Here is a 20,984-nt window from a genome sequence, read left to right on the forward strand (position 1 = left end):
GCATTCAAAGATTTTTCTTTTTTTTCCTATTGTCTAATCTTGTCTAATCTAATCGCGAACGCGAGTGTGGAGTCTATTACGCTGATTAGCGAACTAGACTCCAGACTCACGTTCGCGGCTTCGCGCCGTGATTCGCGCATGAGTGGAGCTTTGGTGTGGAGGGCCCTCTAGATATTCGATTTTATGGACATTTTGTACGACAGACGAGTGTAAGGCCTAATGTTTCTTGGAGAAATATTAACATTAACTGTATCGAATAGTAGAATAAAATAGCGTGTTTATTTTATTTTATTTTTAGTCGGTTCGATTCCCGGGTGAAACAAGCGGATTTCAAAAAATCTTTGAATCTTTGAATGCTGTTTTGTTTTATTTTTAAAAATAAATGAATGTTTCCTTTAGACAAAATGAGCTAACTTAAGGTTTTGAGGTACTTTCCCTCCAGCGGGGCTAAGATGGACGGCTGTCTATCATTTCTCACCATACCTGTCACGCTCTAACAAGTATGTAAGTGCGAAAGTGACGCATGATATGACAAGTCACAAAAACGCGACTATGATACCGGTGCTGGGCCCATTCATTCTCTCCACACATAGCACTTTTGGGGGGTAAATGAGAAATTTAAAAACAAAGGTTTGTAAACTTAAGCCTGTTAAACAACTTTGTCAGTAGAAAAAGGCGTGAAATTCAAATTTTCTATGGAACGATAACCCTTCGCGCCTACGTTTTTTTTAATATGCCGCTTTTTTTCTACTGACAGAAATGTTTTGACCACATAATTACGTGTTTGCGAAATGGGGTTGGCAACTGTCAAAGGTTTGCAGAGATGTCGCCATCATCGCTTACCCCTTTTCTTTGATATTTGGCTTAAAGGGCTGGCATCCAGGGCATTAAAAAAACAAAAATTTAACACAATTCTAGGGATTGACAAGGGGCAAGCTATGCTGGCGCTATCTGCTAATTATTTCGACTGGCCAACCTTGGGCCAACCCCATTTCTGAAAAAAATCAGCTCGTGTATGAGGCCTGTGGTACAAGAAACGTTATATAGTCTGTGGTTTGACAGATAATGATGGGATGGACTTCTATATATGATATGATGTATGTGAAACTATGAAGGTAATAGCTGGAGTTAAGTAAATAATTATTTCTATTAAGAAAAGTGAATACGAAAGAACACTGATATCATGAAAGTGCGTAAAGATCCACCTGTATCATCGTAATTAAATGTTAGACTTGTGGAAACGTTGCATATTTATTTTTGTACTAAAAAATGTTTAAGAAACTCAAAGATAAGTTAGCGGAAGAAGTGAAGTCGTCACCACAGCGAATTCAACAATTCGCTCAAGCTGCGCAGGTATTGTGATTGAATAAATATTTCCTCATTAATATTTTTTTTTGCATGTAACCATATGAAAACGAAAGTTGAACTAGCCCTGCCCTACTTTCCTAATCATGAGTATGGAGATAGAGGGACCGTCGAATCGTAAGCTGTATCTATCGTGTCTTAATGTAGTTGCAACTAATCTTTTATCAGCATAACAAGCTATATTTAAATATGATAAATTCGATTTTCTATAAAATCTTTGTTACTATCATTTATATTCTAGGGCAAAGAAAAGGTTTTTACTTGATAACTAATATTTAATGGTCCAAAATGCTGATAATTATAAAATTTAATAGTAAAACACTTTTTACTACAACATATGCTACTAAACTTCTCAGACAAAAGCAATAAAAAGAACTGGTCCACCAAAACTGTTGTTGTTGTTGCTGAGCAAGATCCATTTAAACATTTTGATTCTTTACAGTTTTAACGAGTAATTATTTATCATAATTTAAACAATCATTCATTTAATTATTGAAGTCACTCTATTACATGTCATATGTCTGGATCTAAGTATGTAAAAATATTAAGTTTATTTTACAATAGCACCAAAACTAGGTACAGACCTCTTTTTAGTTAGTGATGTATCAATCAAATAATTTTATGGCCAGGCCAGGCCATGTGACACAGCCTTATATAAATATACACACAACACACATATACCAAAGATAGATATAACTCCGTAATAGATGGATACAGTCTAAGGAAAAAACGTGCCTCGAAAATCACGAAAATTTGATTCTCGATCAGATGGCGCCACTAGTTTTGGCCTACACTCGTATAGAGGGCATTGACTGTTTCGTTTGTTATTTATAATTTTAACGCATACCAGTGAAAGAACATGGGTCTAAATCATATAAAAATAATTAATGCAAATAAAAAAATCATTTATCCATATTTAAATACATTTTATCGTATTTTTATAAATATTTATTTTTAGTTTTAAAGTGTGTCGACAGATGGCAGTGAATTTACTGGGGTTACAAAATTTACTATGACAGTACCGCTCTAGTATAAGTTACTCTATGCATATACATACATAAACGTATTTCCTGTAAAGTACTAGGATTTAACCTAGCTTTAACTTGTACCTGTAGCGTAAATTTAATGTATTTTGCAGATGTCCTATATACTTAATGTGGACTAAAATAACATAACTCAAACTCAAAATATTCTTTATTCAAATAGGCCTAGCAACAATCACTTTTAAATTGTAAATATATAAAGTAAAACATATAAAACATATAGTAAAATAAATAAATCATTATAAAAAGGGAGAGATGTGATGATTACACAATAAATAGTATGACGCACGACTCCCGCTAGCTTCACTCCGTTGGGCAGTGCCATAGCGAGCGGGGGCCTGGCGGAGTGCATGAGTAATAACAGTTGTGTTATTTGTTCATCCAATACATGACGGAGTCCGGACGTCGCAGATGGTGGTGGTGATGATGGTGTTTGTTGTGTATGTTTCCTTAGAAATATGTGATTTTTATGGGAACATTATCAAAGTTATGTTAAAAATGTTAATGGTTTAACTTGCTTGAAATAAGTTTAGAGTTATTCTGCAAACAGTAAACTGTTTGACCTTATGTTGTGTCTGTGTTCCAGGCAGCAGTAACGTCAGCATCTAGTAGCATTTCTGACATAACTAACAACGATTTGTTTTCCATTGGAGATAATGGTGAGTTATTTACTGTTTATTGTTTCATTCTGTCATATTACTTAGGATTTTCTGGTGGTCTCAGCCATAAACTTTCCACAGTGTTGCACTAAGCCATAATTAATGGGCGGCTGATGTATGCAATATAGTGACGAAAGCATGATATGGATGACTTTAAATTTGAGTAATATTTTTGTATAAAAATATTTGCATTTTTTTTTATATCATTAAATTCCAAATAATGGTGAAGTATCACTTTATGAATATGCACCTCTTGCATCTGTTGATATAGAGGTCATTTTCCCTCAGTTCAGATAATGTACTATGAAAGGAATGGGCTGAAAATATCTAATATAGAAAAAATATAATTATATACTTCAACCACACATCAAGAATAAAATTTTATAGTTTTCTTGCAATCATGATTAAATTAGATTAGATTAGATATTTATTCTCATAATATGAAATTACATTATAAATTATGCTAGACTAATCTACATGAATTTATATTATGATCGTCATGACTAGGTATTTACATAACATTATTTAATAAATTAATAGATACAAATCAAAAAAATGTCTTACAAATTTTAAATTAAATTAATAATTAAATTTTATGCATTCATGGCAAAAACAAAATACGGGATTATTAACTAAGTATGAGTATCTCCTATTGATCGTCATGTTCTAAATAATAACTAGTTATATACACATTTAGATAAGAATCAATAAATGAGAACATGTCAAGTTTACAAAGTTCAATTAACAATTTCAAGTGTCGAGGAATAAAGTGGATTATCTAATAAAAGGACCCTCAGTTGACGTTCAAATATTTCGTCAGATGTTTCAGTACGTAATGTAGCGGGTAGACGCTCGTAGTATGTCGGGCCGATTACTCGGGGGTTTTTGCATGAAAGTGCCATGTGTCGCGGCACTGTTCGGAGTCTCCCCGTGGATCTGACATGTTCTCTTATTTTAAACAAATTGTAGTCATATCCATATTACTTATATTGTTCGACATTAGCCATAATGTTCCGTTCCGGTGTGAAGGCATAGCGCCACCACCAGGGAGGATAGTTCTGGACTCTGGACAGGATTCCTTTGATTATTTGTCAGCATTGCATCTGTTGACTTACCCAAGATTCAAAGCAAAAGTGAATAGGAATATCACTGAACTAGTGTACCTTTAAATCTGCCTTAAATACTATAGCTACTTACTAGTGTACCTTAAGATTTAGATTTATTTATTTCATAATATTAAATTACAATATAAATTATTTTTACACTAATTTATACGATCATAATCTATATTATATTATGATCGTCAATTGGAAAATAATAATTGATTATAATTATACAAAAATAATACACAAAAACAGCTGAATGATCTCTGATCTACTAAAACTTAAATTATAATAATTACAGTTTGGTTGGCAACTGTCAAAGGCAACATAGATGGCGCCAGAATAGATTTTACAGGAAAACCATCTGCCATCTGTAAAATACTTCGACCAGCCCATTACTTTATAACAGTTGCATAACTTGGAACTGTCAGAGTGATTTTGCTGTGGCAATTACCTACTGTCGTTTGACGTATTATTTAATTAACTATAAAACGCACTTAGGCTTGTTTACACTATGATGTTTAGTAGCTCTTTCATAAACATGTGTCGGGTATTATTATTCTAGCTAATCTAGCTAAGTAACATGCCCTTGTTAATAATATTTGAACCTGAAATATCCATAATTCAATTCAATTCAATTAATATTTATTTTCATGACATACTAGCCCCGATGCAAATTAGTTCGTCTAGTTCCACACAACAATTTTGTTTATCCTAATAAATTTTACACATGAAGATAAAATGACCCAGTAATGGGAACCGTAATAGTAATGTTTAATATAGTTTATTTTGATCGTATAACAAAATTGCATGAGACTTATTGTTAAAAAAATGTACTTTTCAAAAACGTTCTCCAAATCATATTGTCCTCTCCTATAGCACTGCTGCATGCATGGGCTCGAAACAAAATTGTCAGTACATTGGTAGAGCCGTGTAGCACAATCGGATTAAGTCTAACCTCGAAATCCTTCCAAAGTTATGAAATTTGGTATGTATGTTAATTAAAGGTCTCTTTTTCATGTCCACACTATTTGACATTTAGGGACCTCGAGGAATCGCAGCCATCTTGGAAAATGTGTCCCATCCATTACAAATTTGCGTTTTACTCTAAATATACGTTCTCTATGAAAATATGGTGTAAGGCAACATTAAAGCTTATTAAATTCTACACAAAACAGTCCTAGATATCTTTGCGGAAAAAATACATCTTGTTATAGAAAATATTAGCTGGATCCAGATTTAGCGCTTATACCCTTTCAGGGGGTATTCTCTTAATATGAAACTTGGAGGAATATGAATTCCACTTTTGTCTATAAATTTGTACACGTTCTACCCCAATATCAACATTTTACTCGACTGCGACTTAAACAGAAAGTAGGGTTATGGGTTTAAATACTGAAAATCAGTACACCCTGTAGGTCAGGATACTGGACGGATTTTTTAAAATGACATATCGGTAGATTCCTCTTGCCCTTCACAACCTGTTTACACTTGTTTTATTAATGTAGTTCAAATACCTGGGGCACATCCTAACTGAGAGTCTCAAGGACGATAAGGACTTGGAGAGGGAGAGGAGAGTCTAATCGGTGCGCTGCAACATGCTGGCGCGCAGATTTGGCAAGTGCAGTAACGAAGTGAAGGTGACCTTATTTAACCCTTACTGTCGGTGTTTCTACACTTGCCAACTCTGGACTGCTTTTACGCGCAGGTCGTATAGCACCATGAGGGTGCAATATAATAACTCATTTCGTGCCCTCATGAGGCTGCCGCGCTGCTGCAGCGCATCCGGTATGTTTGCCGACGCGCGAGTGCCGGATTTTTATGCTGTGTTGAGGACGCGTGTGGCTTCCTTCTGGGAGAGACTTAGTTGTTCAGAAAACGATATTATAAAAACCATTTTCAGGGATCCGGATAGTCAAATCTTCCGATATTGGCTATCTGTGCACCGGGACGGATATTTCTAGACGAAAGCTCCGTTTTAGGGACATGGTGTTTTATACCTTTTTTGTGTAGAACTTAATAGCTTTTGTTTCGTTTCACATTAAACCCAGATATTTCGAGAAAAAAAGAAAAACCAAAAACGACATACTTTTCAAGATGGCGCTTGATCCCCGTGGTCCCCAAAGCTCCAATTTTATAACACGCAAACAGGGATCCCTGAAATTGTAGGTGTCAAATTTCATTACTGTCACTATTGTTTAAACCCCATTTAAGACCTAAAATCTGTTTTTGCTGTCACATTTTTAAGTCCTAAACATTTTTCCTCCATTTATTTTAGTAAATTTGTATTGCATAGCACTCGTGTACCAATTATGGATCTACTGATGTCTATTTTATTGAAATTCACTCAATAGTTTAGGCGCTAGAAGTAAAAATATGATTTACTATTCGACGTCCTCTAAAGGCGGCTGTATTGACTTTTCTATAATAAAACAAGTGTAAACAGGTTGTGAAGGGCAAGGGGAATCTACCGATATGTCATTTTAAAAAATCCGTCCAGTATCCTGACCTACAGGGTGTACTGATTTTCAGTATTTAAACCCATAACCCTACTTTCTGTTTAAGTCGCAGTCGAGTAAAATGTTGATATTGGGGTAGAACGTGTACAAATGTATAGACAAAAGTGGAATTCATATTCCTACAAGTTCCATATTAAGAGAATATCCCCTGAAAGGGTATAAGCGCTAAATCTGGTTTCAGCTATTATTTTCTATAACAAGACGTATCTTTTCCGCAAAGATATCTAGGACTTTTTTGTGTAGAATTTAATAAGCTTTAATGTTGCCTTACACCATATTTTCATAGAGAACGAATATTTAGAGTAAAACGCAAATTTCTCCAAGATGGTATACATTTTCCAAGATGGCTGCGTTTCCTCGAGGTCCCCAAATGTCAAATAGTGTGGACATGAAAAAGAGACCTTTAATTAGCATACATACCAAATTTCATAACTTTGGAAGGATCTCGAGGTTAGACTTAATCCGATTGTGCTAGTGTTGCTTTCCCTAGTAATAGAGCCCTTTTGAAATCTGTTATATTCCTACCCGTCAAATAAATAATAAAAAATCGTTATTTTTTTTCTTTTAGTACAAACGGTATTTCTTGTATTTGGATTTAGTTATTGCAGAATATTACCATATAAAATTAAACTACATTAGCATTAGCATTAAATGTTAGTGATTTTTAAACTTAAACATTATTTTTGTACAAACGCGAGAACCTCAAAAAATGGTCTGACTAGACGAAAACATACATCGGGGCTAGTAATCAGACTAAGACTCGTATGACATAATCATCACTGAGGTGACTGATGCTTGGTGGTTATTATCTCCTTTCAGATATTTCTCAGAGTCGCTCCGTTAGACCTTCTACTGTGTTAACTAGACCTACAGAGGAAAATGCGTTTCAAGATGTCGCCCTGATGCAATCAGCTTCCATGCAAGCAAGCACAGAAGAAATTGATTTCACGCCCAGACATGAACAAAGCGTGAGTTTTATAAATATATATATTTGCCTCTGTGCAATACTGTGCATATTTGAATGTTTATATGTTGCATCTTATGTGTTTTTGAAAACACATTAACACTTATGATAAATTAAACAATGCCGATGTTACGAATAACTTCTCTGTCTACAAAACTTCAACTGTATCCATCCAAGTAGATTATAAGCTATTAATTTTAAAATTGTATATTTAAACAGGAAAGTGAAAATCAGAGGCGATTGTCAAACAGCTCTTTTGCCAGCGACGTCTCATTCAGGTTACCAAACTATGAGAGCCCCGCTCTGTATCACTTGCAGGTGAGTTTCAGGGTTTTACTCGTATTGCACCTATGTTTACTAGGCACATATAACAGGCTTTAAGTAGGTACTTCATTTGCATTCTTCTTTTATTTACTGTACAGTTTTTTTCAAAATTTGTACAAAGAATATACACTACTACTGATCAAAAGTTTAAGTTTACTGTATGGTTTAGTTTCCAACTGATCTGTTACTGTTCCCAGAGGTGTTCTTTATTATACCTATACTTCGTTATTTTTAGCATTAGAAAAATGGTAAACAATATTGACATGTCGTTTTATTAAAAATCGCTTTAAAAAAATAGTAACTATTACTTATGAAACCAGAAGAATGTAAACCATTAAAAACATTAATGTGAAATAAGAGCCAAGTTCAAAATTAAGAATATGCGTCCATGTTGACTTCGCCGGCAAAAGAAGTTCAGGATTTGATTTGACTAGTTTTTACGTACAGGCTATAAGTGTTATATTTGTCTATGTTACTTTTCTAAAATTTAGTTTGTTGGTATAAATACTAGCCAAGACAAATCCTGAACTTGAATTACATCCCAAGCGAACTAGAACTTGGCAGCCATATAGATCACAAATCTTGAACTTGGCTCTCATTTCACATTTAAGTTTTTGATGGGATATCACTACTTTTTGTTCAACAAATTTTAGTATTCATCATAGTTGATTTCAAAACTAAAATGTATTTTTGCTATTACAAATTCGTAGATTCGATTAGTGTCTAAATAAAAACTGTTTTTTTGGAAATACAAATCGTAAACAAGTCAATGTTTCTTTATCTTAGTTTCGTAACCACGCAATTGCCCAGCCAGATGCCAAATTTAAACTTGCTAGGTTATCTGAAAGTGGGTTAGGTTTTTGATGTTAGGTGAGTCAGTCAGTCATTACGTCAGTCAGTGAGAAAAATCACGATTTTTAGATGCTTCTCTTAATAACCGGTTGAGCTATATTTATGAAATTTGGGGTTCTAGTTAGCCTTAAGGGTCTTAACTTAATAAATGAACCAAATTTCATATGTTTATGTTTAATAGATTTTGAGTTACGTAGGGGTCAAAAGTGGCTCCAAATGGTTCGTGAATTATAAAATATAACACGCGGCCGCTGCGTCGCTAGTTCTCTTCTTTTGAACTTGGCTTGACACGCTGCCGCGTGTCTAGATATATATCCTTGTTATATAATCATATTATACTTATTTTTCAAGCGTTTTTCATTAAAAAGACACACCAAGATTGTTGACACTTTTTCTAATGCTAAAAAAAACGAGGTATAGTACAGTCGGCCGAACATTTCTAAACAGCTCATTCTGTTGCTGTTTAGAAATGTTGCATGACGGGTTGGAATCGCATGAGGGCCAACAACGTTCATATGAACGCCTTGATGTGTACACAATAAACGTGTTTATTTTTGTATTAAGTATGTTCTTAAATACATGTGTTACCGTAAAATACCAGCCTCAAACTTGGTATGAATACATGAAGGAACTATAATAGACAGGTACATTTCGTTCTTATAAGGACCAGGAGGCCGATATTGACAATTGCTTAAACAAATACGGCCTTACACATCAAACCGGGAATCGAATTCGGACCATATTATAGAAGCGCTAACAAAGTCACACTTGCTTATTGGTCGTAAAAAACTGTTCAACTCTGACTTCTTTTGTAAGTTCTACTTACATTTGATCGATTTTTCCAAAGTACGTTTATACAGTATATTTCATGTAAATACTTTTTAGTCGGACATGGAAGTATCGGCGAGTGAAGCGGAGGAGCGGGGGTTCTCTAGCGGAGCCGCCAGCCTGGACCGCGTAACCAAGGAGCAGCTCTATGCCGCGTACAAGCGCACGCAGCAGCGCTATGAGAAGTACAGGACGCAATACGCCGACCTCGCCCGACATTATAAATTCTTGGAACGGGACAATGCCAAGGCTAGGGTAAGAATTAAGTTGGTGTTTTTTCGTAATGGAATTAAAATGTGTAAAAACTGCCAAAGGGTCATTCCAAAGTGACGGGTGGGAAATTTTTACTCCCTTTTTACCTACACTTAGATTTATTTCTTCCTTATAACTACAATATTTGTATTATACAATCATAAACCCAAATAATCATTTTATACTTCACCATTGAAAAAAGGATTTTTTTTGTATCTCCTTGGATTTCACGGGCCTATAAATCCCGGTCTTTTGATAGGCTTGCGTGGGGTTGGATCTATATCCAACACGTAGAGGCCCCTTGGAGACCTTTAATGTCATTCTTTAGAGAGCTTTAATGGCGTTCTACGCCTGCTGGAACCCGTTCACAGGCGCAAAAATAGACACCCATGAAGCGGTCGCAGCAGCCATTGGGACTATTGTAGAAAAAGTGAACAGTATACCGGTCTATGGATTGAAGTTTGGGTGGACAATGAGACTGGACTATTGTAAAGAAGTCCGAATACCTGCCATTTTTAGGGTTCCGTACCCAAAGGGTAAAAACGGGACCCTATTACTAAGACTCCGCTGTCTGTCTGTCTGTCCGTCGTCCGTCACCAGGCTGTATCTCATGAAGCGTGATAGCTAGACAGTTGAACTTTTCACAGATGATGTATTAATGTTGCTGCAAAACAAAATAAAATGAATATTTATGAGGCTCCCATACAACAAACGTGATTTTTTTGCCGTTTTTTGCGTAATGGTACGGAACCCTTAGTGCGCGAGTCCGACTCGCACTTGGCCGATTTTTTATTATTATTATAAATAGATGGCATTAGAAGTGTGACAGGTGGGACATCAAATGGCCCCTCCTCTGCGAGGTTACTGAGACACTTCGCAAATTGTAACAAACTATGCAAGTTTTATTAAACTACTTTTTTATATATTGTTTCTGAGTTTGTCTGAATTAGGTACATGTATAATTAATAAAAAAAAATACAAATGCCTATCATAGCTTGTGACCGTGGGACAGCACCTTGTGACGGGAATGACGGCATGATCAAAACTACGTTAAAAAAAAAAATTAAATTGCAAAAACGATTAAAATTCGAATCAAACTTATATTGATTTCAATGTAAAACAGTTTATGAATTTTTCACCTGTGGTGTCGTTTTCGCTGGAATGACCCCAAAGGAGAGCGACAGAAAGGGTAGTATCAAATTTGTCACATTTTAAGTTTTACAAATGCTGCTTTCAGGTGCGATTAAAGCTTAACTTTTTCGGCATTCAAAAACATTGAAATAAAAAATGTATAGACACTAAATGTATATACACACTAAATTAAAATTATAACCTTAAAAAATTTGCTTACCCTATTGCCAGTGTATAACTCTCTTGCTAACTTACTAAGGTAATATTCACATGTGTATATAAGTTCACCATTAACGTAACGAAATTTGTAATATTTCAGAGTGTGCTGGTTGAAACTCAAGACAAAGCATTGAGGCGTATATCTGAATTGAGAGAACAATGTACTCTTGAACAGAGTGCCAAGGTATGGTACATGTACATGGTATAATATCTTTAAAACTATAATTTTCAAGTTTGTTCTTATATAATTTACCAAAATCATTTTACAGGCGCATTTGGAAAAGGCCTTACGCTTAGAAATTGATGAAAAAAATATGAAAATAGAGGCACTGCAAACAAAGATATCTTATATGCAGGATAACACTGATAATAAGGATCCTAATAACGAAGAAGAAGTCATTAAAGAACAGGCTAAAGAATTGCAATTGATAGATTTTTCGGGAAAAAATGACAGAAAAACATCAGGAGATGATGGTGTAGATAATGCGTTAACCAACAAGACTGAAAAATTAGAACAGTTATTGAACAAATATAAAGAATCATTAAAGCTATCCAAAGAAAAAAATGCACAATTAACAACCGACTTGCATCTTCTGACCACTGAAATAGAAAACAAAAATAAAGAAAATGAACAGTTAAAATATAGTTCAGAAGAGTTGGCAGAGACTCGAAAGAAAATTTTGGAATTACAAGAAATCAATGAAGAAATACAAAATAAGTTAAATACTTATGAGTTTAATCAGATGAAAGCACAATCTACGCTCGAATTAGACTTGCAGAAAGCTCTAGAAGAAATAAAACAACTACAAGGTAAAATTGAGGTATTTAATAAGAGAGAAGAGGAATATGCGATATCTTTGGCCGAAAATAAACTAAGTATACACAAAGAACTAGAAAGTAAAGAGGCCGAGATTAAATCGCTTAAAGATCATTTGACAGCATGTAAAAATGAGGTACAGTCCCTTAATATAGTAGTCAATGACTACAAGAAAAGTATGTCATCACTAGAGGATGAAAAGTGCAAACTAAATAGTAATATTAGTGAACTGAATTCTATCAAAGCCCTACTGATGGAGAAAGAATCGAAGATTAATGAACTAACACTGAAATGTAAAACTATAGAACAGGCCAAAATCAAAGCAGATGAAGAATGTAAATGCCTACAACTCCAAATAAAACAAGAAACAGCTGAGAAATTAGCAATGATTGACAGAAATGCTTACTTGGAGACAAAAAATACAAAACTAACCGAAGAAAACTCTAAAAAAAAATCGCAAATAAATGAGTTAGAAACTCAGCTGCATGTATTAAGAAAAGATAACGAAGAACGAGAAAACCGGACCGACCAAAATAAAGTTCTTGAAGAGCTTGAATCCTGGCGGAACAAGTATTATACTTTAGAATTGGAAATTCAGGATGAAAGAGATGAATTGGTGAAATTACAGTCAGAAATAGAAAAACTGCTGCAAAATCACAAAGTTTCTCAATCTCGTAACTTGCAACTTCTTGAGTCAGTTTCAGAACTCACTGCAAAGAACGCCTTCCTAAAAGAAAATAGCAACCAAATCAACAAGAACTGTTTGGAATTGGTTGGCGAAATATCAATACTTAAAAATATAGTTCACGAAACAAGTAAGGACGCAAAGATGATGAGACAAAGCAACGAAAAGTTATTATCACATTTAGGGAACAAAGTGTCTGAATTGATCAAACAGTCTAATGATGGTCAAATAGGAAGTTTCAATGCAACTATTGGGAAACTTCAACAGGAGTTATCTATTGCTCAAAACAATCTCATCGAGTTAAAACACCAGTTTGATATAGTTTCAAAAGAGTTAATAGAGTGCCAAGAAGTCAATAATAATTTGAATGAACAAATACAGTCGCTACTTTCAGACAAGACTACTATGGATATAAACATTAAAAAAGCTGAAGATAATTATCATGATACCCAATCCCAGTTAAATCGGTTGGAAAATGATAAATCTGTTTTATTAACAGCAGTCACTGAGCTAGAAGGTTTAAGTGCGTCTCTTCAAAGTACTATCAGTCGTGAAAGAGAAGAACACTTACGATTACAAGAAAAGTTACTTCTACTGGAAAAGGAGAACAACAAACTGTCCCTTAAACTAAAACAAGCTGAGGTTGATAATGACGTTTTGAAAACTAAAGATTCACAAGTAGAGGCTTTACAATCACAAAATGAGAAATTTTTAGTTAAGAGCGATGAAAACTGCGCTTATATTAGGAAATTAGAAGATGACGTCAAGCTCTTGTCCCAAGAAAATATCTTGTTAAAGAATCAGTCACAGAATATTGCTTCTAATCTTAAGGCACTGGAGGTGGAGATAAGTGAAGTGAGAAAGTCGCATTCAGAAATTGAAAGTGAAAAAGACCATCTGAATACCATAATAAGGAAATTGGAAGAAACTGAAAATGCTAAACAATGTCAGTCAAATGTAGATGTTCAGACGGACGACAGCAGTTTTTCCGTAGACTTGCTTTTGGAGGAGAACAAAGTACTAAAAGATAAATGTGAACAGTTTAAGCAAGAAAAAGAAAGCCTTTACGAAAAGCTTATTAGTGTTGAACATGATAAAGATACCTTAGTCGCTGATATTGCAACACAAAAATCCTATACTTTGGAATTAGAAGAAGAAAAAAAGAAAGTTACTGAAGTCAATTCTAAACTATTGTCACAGGTATCGACCCTTGAAGACACGTGCAGAGGTAAACTTGATAAAGCGAAAAACGAGCCTGAATTAGAAGATATTACAAGAGAATGTGTTACACTTAAAGATGAAAATCGACGTTTAACATCTGATATCGAAGGGCTTCAAATACACCTTGCAAAAATATCTAAAGAAAATAATACGTTGAACGATAAACTACGAGAGTTAATTGCGTCAAGTGAACATTTAGATAAAGGCGAGAACATTTCGGTGTTCGTCGAATCACTAAATGGTAACCAATTCGACACAGACAGAATTAATGAATTGGTCAGAGAAAACATGTTGCTTGTTGAAGAAAACTTAGAATTGAAAGATCAGTTGCGCTCACAAAACTATGGTGAAATGTCTAACAATAATTCAACAAATACTGTAGAAAATAAATCAGAACTGGAAGTCTTAAAAGAAAAATATAACACCTTGCTCGCTGCAAAGAACAAATATGAGAAACAATTATCAGACTTAGAGCTCATTAATAAGTCGATGAATGGAAATATACAGAATGTACAGGAAAATAACGAGAAACTCAGACTTTCTAACGAGAAGTTGGAGAGACGATTGGATGAAGCTCTAGTTAGCTTAAGGCATTTGCATTCTTTACAAGAAAATACCGAATTAGAATATTTGCGCAATGTTCTTTACGAATATTTAACTGGTTCAGGCACACATTCCATTACACTAGCAAAGGTGTTAGCAGCTGTAGTTAAATTTGATGAAATGCAAACCAACATAGTTCTGCAGAAAGAGAAGGAACGCCAAGGCTTGGTAAGTTCATTTGCCTAAGTACATACTTATAAAAAACATATTCATAAATTCAAATTACATTTGTCTTTGATACAATCGCTAAAAAGAGGTTGAAGGTAGGTTTTTCACTAAAATAATAATAATATGGTGTGCCTTGCCCGTCTCATTGTCTGTTTGTCTTTTACAGCTGCGGCAGCTTGGCTTACTTTGATATCTGTGAAGGTTTGAGGATTAATAAAAAAACATTTCAATGTGCTTTGAAGATTAGTGCAATGTTATAGTTATTAAACTTTATTTTATTTAAAAAAACTTGTAAATAGTTACAGTGTCCCCAACGTCATAGATTTGTTTCTATTAGATACGAATGTTACAGATTTATGAACTATTATTGTATGAATATCAATAGGGAATATTACGCGAAACTCTGCGCAGGGGGCGCCACTACCACAATCCGAGGGTCTATCACAAAACAAGAAAATCGAAATTTCGTTATTTAACATCTCTGTCACTCTTGCATATTCGAGCGATAAAGAGCCAGATAGCGAAATTTCGGATTCGCGTTTCCCGGTCGGTTCTCTGCAAACAAACCGCCTTGGTGTATAAATGTCATATTTTTTATTATCTCTAAAAACTTGTCAAAAAACTTTTAAAGGTACAGTATGTATAAGTTACTCTATGGTTTACTAAACGGGCTTTTGCTGCACTCTGGTGGCAGAACATTGCAGTAATACCCCCTATTGGATAGACGCAGATTCTGTTCGTGAACGGATATGTCAATACCGTCTTATTTAATGAACCTTCTCCTATTTGCACCTTGTCACATTCTTAGATTTGTAAATTGTATAACTATTTTCTAGCACTATCACTACTATCAGCAACTTAAATAGTTACATTTTGTCACCATTAGGGTCAATGCGCTAGTTTTAGTCCAGCTCTAGTTTTCGTCCACTAAGTCCACCTGACGAAATTTGAATATAAACCAACATTGCCGCACAAATTTGGACTTATTGCAATCCTTAACCCTTAAATGCATATTGTTGCCAAATGTATACAAAGCATTGGATAGCTCACAGATTCCTAGATCCTACATCCAAATAACTAAATAAAAACATTTTTTCCAACCAAAAATAAAAAAATCATGCATTTAAGGGTTAATGTCTAAATAATATCTCTATCTACCTAAAATAGTTATTTGTGCAACAAGAGAGGAAAGTTGGTTTTTCTTGCGAGTGTTTATTTTGAGTCCCGAGAAAGCGTAGCGACGGACTCAAAAACACGAGATGTAAAATAACTTTGCTCTCGTGTTGCACACATAATTTTTCACCTCAGTAGTGAGAACATAATAAAGGTTAAAATGTATTTCGAATTACACAGAATAAACAGAAAAAAAAAGTATTATAATATGTACGATACGATACGACACCGGACCGGACCGTACCGTACCATAAAAAAAAATGTAATAAAAGTATGAAGTTCATGGCCTTCACTAAATTAAAAAGCTACATTGTTTCACTCCCTGGAGTGAGGAAAGTCGCACTTTCCTCACTCCAGGGAGTGACGAAAGTAGGCTTGTTTGAGCTGCTGAGGTGAAAAAATTATTTCGCAAGAAGCACATTAAAAATGAAACATATTATTTGCTAATCCGTCAAGTGGACGGAAACTAGCGCAATGAAGTCATCTAATTTACTCTGTTTGAATTTAGTTATAGATCGGTAACATCAAATTTACAGTTACGCTTTTACGTTTTGCTACTTTTATTCACCGAGAGTAATTCGTGATACGGTATCTTCATATAATCCACCAGTTAGTAAAGTCAACGTTAGGTCGGGTCACATAATTACTAATAGTACTACCGTACAGAAAATTCACTCCTTCACAAAAGTCAGATTTAGGTATAAAATTATAACTATACTCGCCGCCTGCAAGCAAAATTGAAACTTATAACCGCGCACGAACCGTGAATCTTCCGTCCGCGCCGCAGTTTTATGACCGAGCTGTGAGTGTCGGCACGGGGTTGTCAATTGACAAGTTTTGGTACCTATACCTACTGATTTATTATTTTTAAGATAAATATGTAGGAATTACAAACGTTGATTCTGTAAACATATTTTTTTTATCCGGAGATAGTACACGTATGTCTGATTCTCACGGAAGTAGGTATGCCACAGAAGTACTTATTCCTTTGAAAATGTGTCGGTCAATATAGTCCGGATTAAAAAAAAAATGTTATTTCTGGTTCCTTGTTCTTCCGTTTATTCAGACATTCTAAAAATATATCACATCATTACATTTCGGCCTTTTTTTTCAAATTAAAACAAAAAGAATTTTCGAAACATACCAAGTTTGTGCTCCTCCAGATACGATATGGCTGATTTTTTTTGTACAATATACCACAAATGATACGTGATATCCAACCCCAATAAACCAATTTTGAAAATAATATCATTACCAATTTTTTATTAATTTTTCAATTTTACAAAGTGACACAGTTCTACTTCAATACCTATTTAACGAGACTTACGGAACTGTACTGCAGATACTGTACATATTAATCATAAAATGATAAGTAATATCCATATATCCAACGGGAAATACCTCTTTAACCCTTTAAGTGCGCTTTGTCATCAGTTGGTATATAGGTAGTTTGTTTAGTTTTTGACACAAAATATCAAGGTTGTATCCTTCAGATACGATATACCTTATCGATTTTTCTTTGTACAATATACCACAAATGATTCGTGATATCTTATTATCTAACCTCAAGAAAGCAATATTGAAAACAATTTCATTTAGATTTTTTTTTAAATTTTTCAATATTGTAATATTTAAAAAAAATCTTAATGAAATTATTTTCAAAATTGCTGTTTTTTTTAGGCCCGGGAAATTTTTTTAGGAACTGCAGGTCAAAAATTTTGTTTTGACCTCTTAGTATGCGTGTGCCAAACGGCTAACCTGTCCATCGATTTGCGGTTTTTCTTTGTAATTGGGGTCGAGCGGCTCCCGCTATTATGCATAATTAGATAAAATCGATTTGTTCCTGTCTAAATATTTTTATAGTAAATTAATACATTTTCCGATTTCTTATTCAAATTTGCGTAGTATTATAGTTTAGAAAAATTACATTTGTAATATACAAAATGGCGGAAAATTTAGAAAAAGTTGATGATTTTTAGTATGTGAATTAGGCGGTTTTTTTCGGGGATTGCAATTATTTTATATTTAAAAACTTTATTATAATTATATCACAAATAGTGTAAATGTCTGATGGTAGTAAGATTTTTCTTAATATATCTTTTGCCAATAATTGTATATTTAATAAATTATGATTTATCCTATGTAACTTTTGACACTGATTTAGCAGTGAAAATCGATGTTTTAATTTTATTAATTATTTTTCCCAGAATCAGTAATCAATAAACACACATATATTAATTTCGGGCAAAAATAAAACATGCATTTAAGGGTTAATATCTTTCGATTAGGTTAAGTAAATAAAGGACGCTTACCACAAAGAAATTGGTATATTAACCCGCCTGTTGCTGTCTCTATCGCACGCGCGTAATTATTTTACTGTCCCGCTCGCACAGTGTCATTGACCGCCGCGCCGGCATCATGGGCGGGACAGCTATATAATTACGCGCGTGCGATAGAGATAGGAACAGGCGGGTCGATGTAGGAGATTCCTCGTGCTCGTCATACAGTAATGATCGCTTTATAAATTACAGACTTACTTTTTAGGGTTTCGTAGTCAACTAGAAACCCCTATATTTTCGCCAAGTCTGTCTGTCTGTCCGAGGCTTTGCTCCGTGATCGTTAGCGCTAGAGAGTAGGGCTCGCGGTCGAATCCGTGTTTCGTTTACACGTTTCGAATACCCGTGTCCGAATAATACGTAAACGGTTTTCTGGCCCGTTCCGCACGTTTAATTAAGAAACGTGTAGTTAAGACCCGTGTACACGGATAAACGGGTATTCGAAGATACGTATCTTATTTATCCGTGGCTCCGGACACGTCCTTGACGATAGTAGCGAAGGAACGAACGCCAGCTACAAATGAATAGACAAAAGATTCATGACGAGTATTTGTCATATTTAACCTTATTCCGAGGGTCATAGAGTCGAAATTCAATAAACGGTTTAGAAAACCCTTTCTTGAGCAGGTAGTGCTTGCAATAGGTATTATATACGAGTATTCACGCTTCTTATCAAAGTAGTATTTTATATAGCACTTTAAATAGCTACTTTTTTTACGTTGCAGGTTACCAATATAGTAAAAAAAACCTGCTAGTACCTATTTAAAAAAAATATTAGAACCATCGAGTTCAGTATGTAGGCAGGAAGTCAAACTAATGTTCGAAATTGGCATTAAGTAAGTATTTATAAAAAAAATACATTTTTAACTTGCTTCTTTATTTTTAGTTTAATTTGAGAACATGATATGAAATTGTATTTCTTGTCTTGTAGGTACTTACACCTTATAAAACAAAGTCCCCCGCCGCGTCTGTATGTTCGCGATAACCAGACCTCACCTATGAATGAAGTGTTTCTTTGGGAATGTTTATGTGTATATTTTGTTAAGGTTTTGTTTAAATTGGTAGAAATATGACGATGTTTGCTAATGAAGTTAGAATAAATCACGCTGGCTAGGAGCTTAATCGAAAACGCTGCCCAATCTATTTGAGATATAACGACACAATGTATGGTGGAATTGTCTATCTTTCATTGGTCTACAAAAAAGTGCGCGAAGGCTGTCTGTCTATATTTTAAGAATAATTAACCCATTATTAACTTCTAAAAAAACCGGACAAGTGCGAGTCGGACTCGCCCACCGAAGGTTCCGTACAAAATTTAATTTTAATTTTTTTTTGTTATGGCGGCAACAGAAATACATCCGTTCATGAGATAAAGCCTAGTGAGTGGTGACAGACTGATGGATAGTGAAGTCTTAGTATTATTAGGCTTCCGAAGTAAATACTTGTTACAGACAGACTTGTTACGTGTATTTTATTATGCTTGACTCTCCATGCGAAGCCGGGGCGGGTCGCTAGTTATTAATAAACACTTTAAATCAATTTGATAAAATTGCACCTTCTCAATAAATTCTAATTGTTTTTGCTCTAGGTACCTCTTACCATAGTAAAACGCTTTTTAGTGGGGTGCGGCTACAAAACAATGGAAAACATTTTCTTGTGCAGATGTTTTGACCTTATTACAACGACATAAAGCTTATAATTGTCGGTGACACTTGTGATAATAGTTTTGGAACCTACATGTTTTCGACGATGATAAACAAAAGGATATTGGAAAACAATGGATGGATGGACCACCGGTCGGCAACGTGCGCATTTAAGTTTATTACCTGAACTCTAGTGAGAAAGTGACCAAAGTGAATTATGAATGATTACCAATTTAAAGATCTATCTTAATGTAACTAGCAATATTATCGCAAGTTATCCAAGGTAGTATGGGTTTTTATGGTTCTTGGGTAAAATTCTGCCTTTCATTTGAGCATGATTACTCGATAATCCCGCTTTTTTGGTCCTAAGTTTTTTGCGCCGTTGGCAGGTTTGTTGTTTTCGCAAAGCAGTAATAGACCCGAGATAAAAATAACCACGAAATCATTAAACTGTTATTTTTAATTAATATTGTATTCTGTCTGCACACCTATTATTAACGAAAATACTATACCATTATGTAATTATAAAAAAAACTATGATCGATATCAAATTTATGTAATTAGCTTAGAAGCAATCGATTTTATTAAATGATATAAATAGCTTAAAATAAAAATTATGTATACCTACTATTAAACACAGGAAGATGGCTCAGTACCTATGTTTTATCAATACGGTTAAAAACAATTAAAAAAAAAGTAATTGTGCGGTTTTATGAAACCACGATGCAAGTGAAACTTTTTTCGGATTGTAGGTATTTAACTAAAAAAATTCGGAAATTAATTCGAATTACGGTATTAAAATCGCGGTTTTAATGTTAACTTAATAAATGGGGGCGATAGAATAAAAGTTTCACTTTAAAAATCGTACGACAAACGAATTCATCTGAAGTCAACATAATAATAGTGGAAAGTGGACCTTGTTACTATTGTACATTGGCTCAAACTGGTTCGGAGAATTCGGACCCGTTCGGAACGGTCTTAAGTACCCGTGTAAACGGAGATACGTGTCTGAGATACGTTTCTTGGGAACGTTCCTTCGAAACGTTTTCGAATCCCGGCGGTTCCGTGTAAACCGGGTT

The 20,984-nt window shown here is 34.6% G+C and overlaps 2 protein-coding genes across 2 annotated transcripts in view; one reads left to right on the top strand and one right to left on the bottom strand.

Moving 5' to 3' along the window:
• LOC134754919 (large ribosomal subunit protein uL2) overlaps positions 1–18,836 on the bottom strand; it is a 134,728-nt gene extending 115,892 nt beyond the window's left edge. Inside the window, exon 1 of the mRNA XM_063691394.1 lies at positions 18,827–18,836. The gene's annotated coding sequence lies outside the window, so the exon portion shown is untranslated. The remainder of the gene's footprint in view (positions 1–18,826) is intronic.
• On the top strand, positions 1,116–18,553 carry LOC134754819 (golgin subfamily A member 4-like). The gene is made up of 8 exons (XM_063691207.1): positions 1,116–1,353; positions 2,995–3,067; positions 7,509–7,657; positions 7,873–7,971; positions 9,715–9,912; positions 11,360–11,443; positions 11,529–14,753; positions 14,920–18,553. The coding sequence occupies exons 1-8, from the start codon at positions 1,270–1,272 to the stop codon at positions 14,941–14,943; spliced, it is 3,936 nt and encodes a 1,311-aa protein (XP_063547277.1). The 5' UTR covers positions 1,116–1,269; the 3' UTR covers positions 14,944–18,553.
• Positions 18,837–20,984: the final 2,148 nt, after the last annotated feature.

This window comes from Cydia strobilella, chromosome Z (assembly GCF_947568885.1).
Source record: "Cydia strobilella chromosome Z, ilCydStro3.1, whole genome shotgun sequence".
NCBI classification, from domain to species: Eukaryota; Metazoa; Arthropoda; class Insecta; order Lepidoptera; family Tortricidae; genus Cydia; species Cydia strobilella.

Coding starts and splice junctions, on each gene's coding strand:
- LOC134754819 (XM_063691207.1), top strand. CDS start 1,270: ATGTTTAAGAAACTCAAAGATAAGTTAGCGGAAGAAGTGAAGTCGTCA. Junction 3,068..7,508: donor GTTTTCCATTGGAGATAATG/GTGAGTTATTTA, acceptor ATCTCCTTTCAG/ATATTTCTCAGAGTCGCTCC. Junction 7,658..7,872: donor CGCCCAGACATGAACAAAGC/GTGAGTTTTATA, acceptor ATATTTAAACAG/GAAAGTGAAAATCAGAGGCG.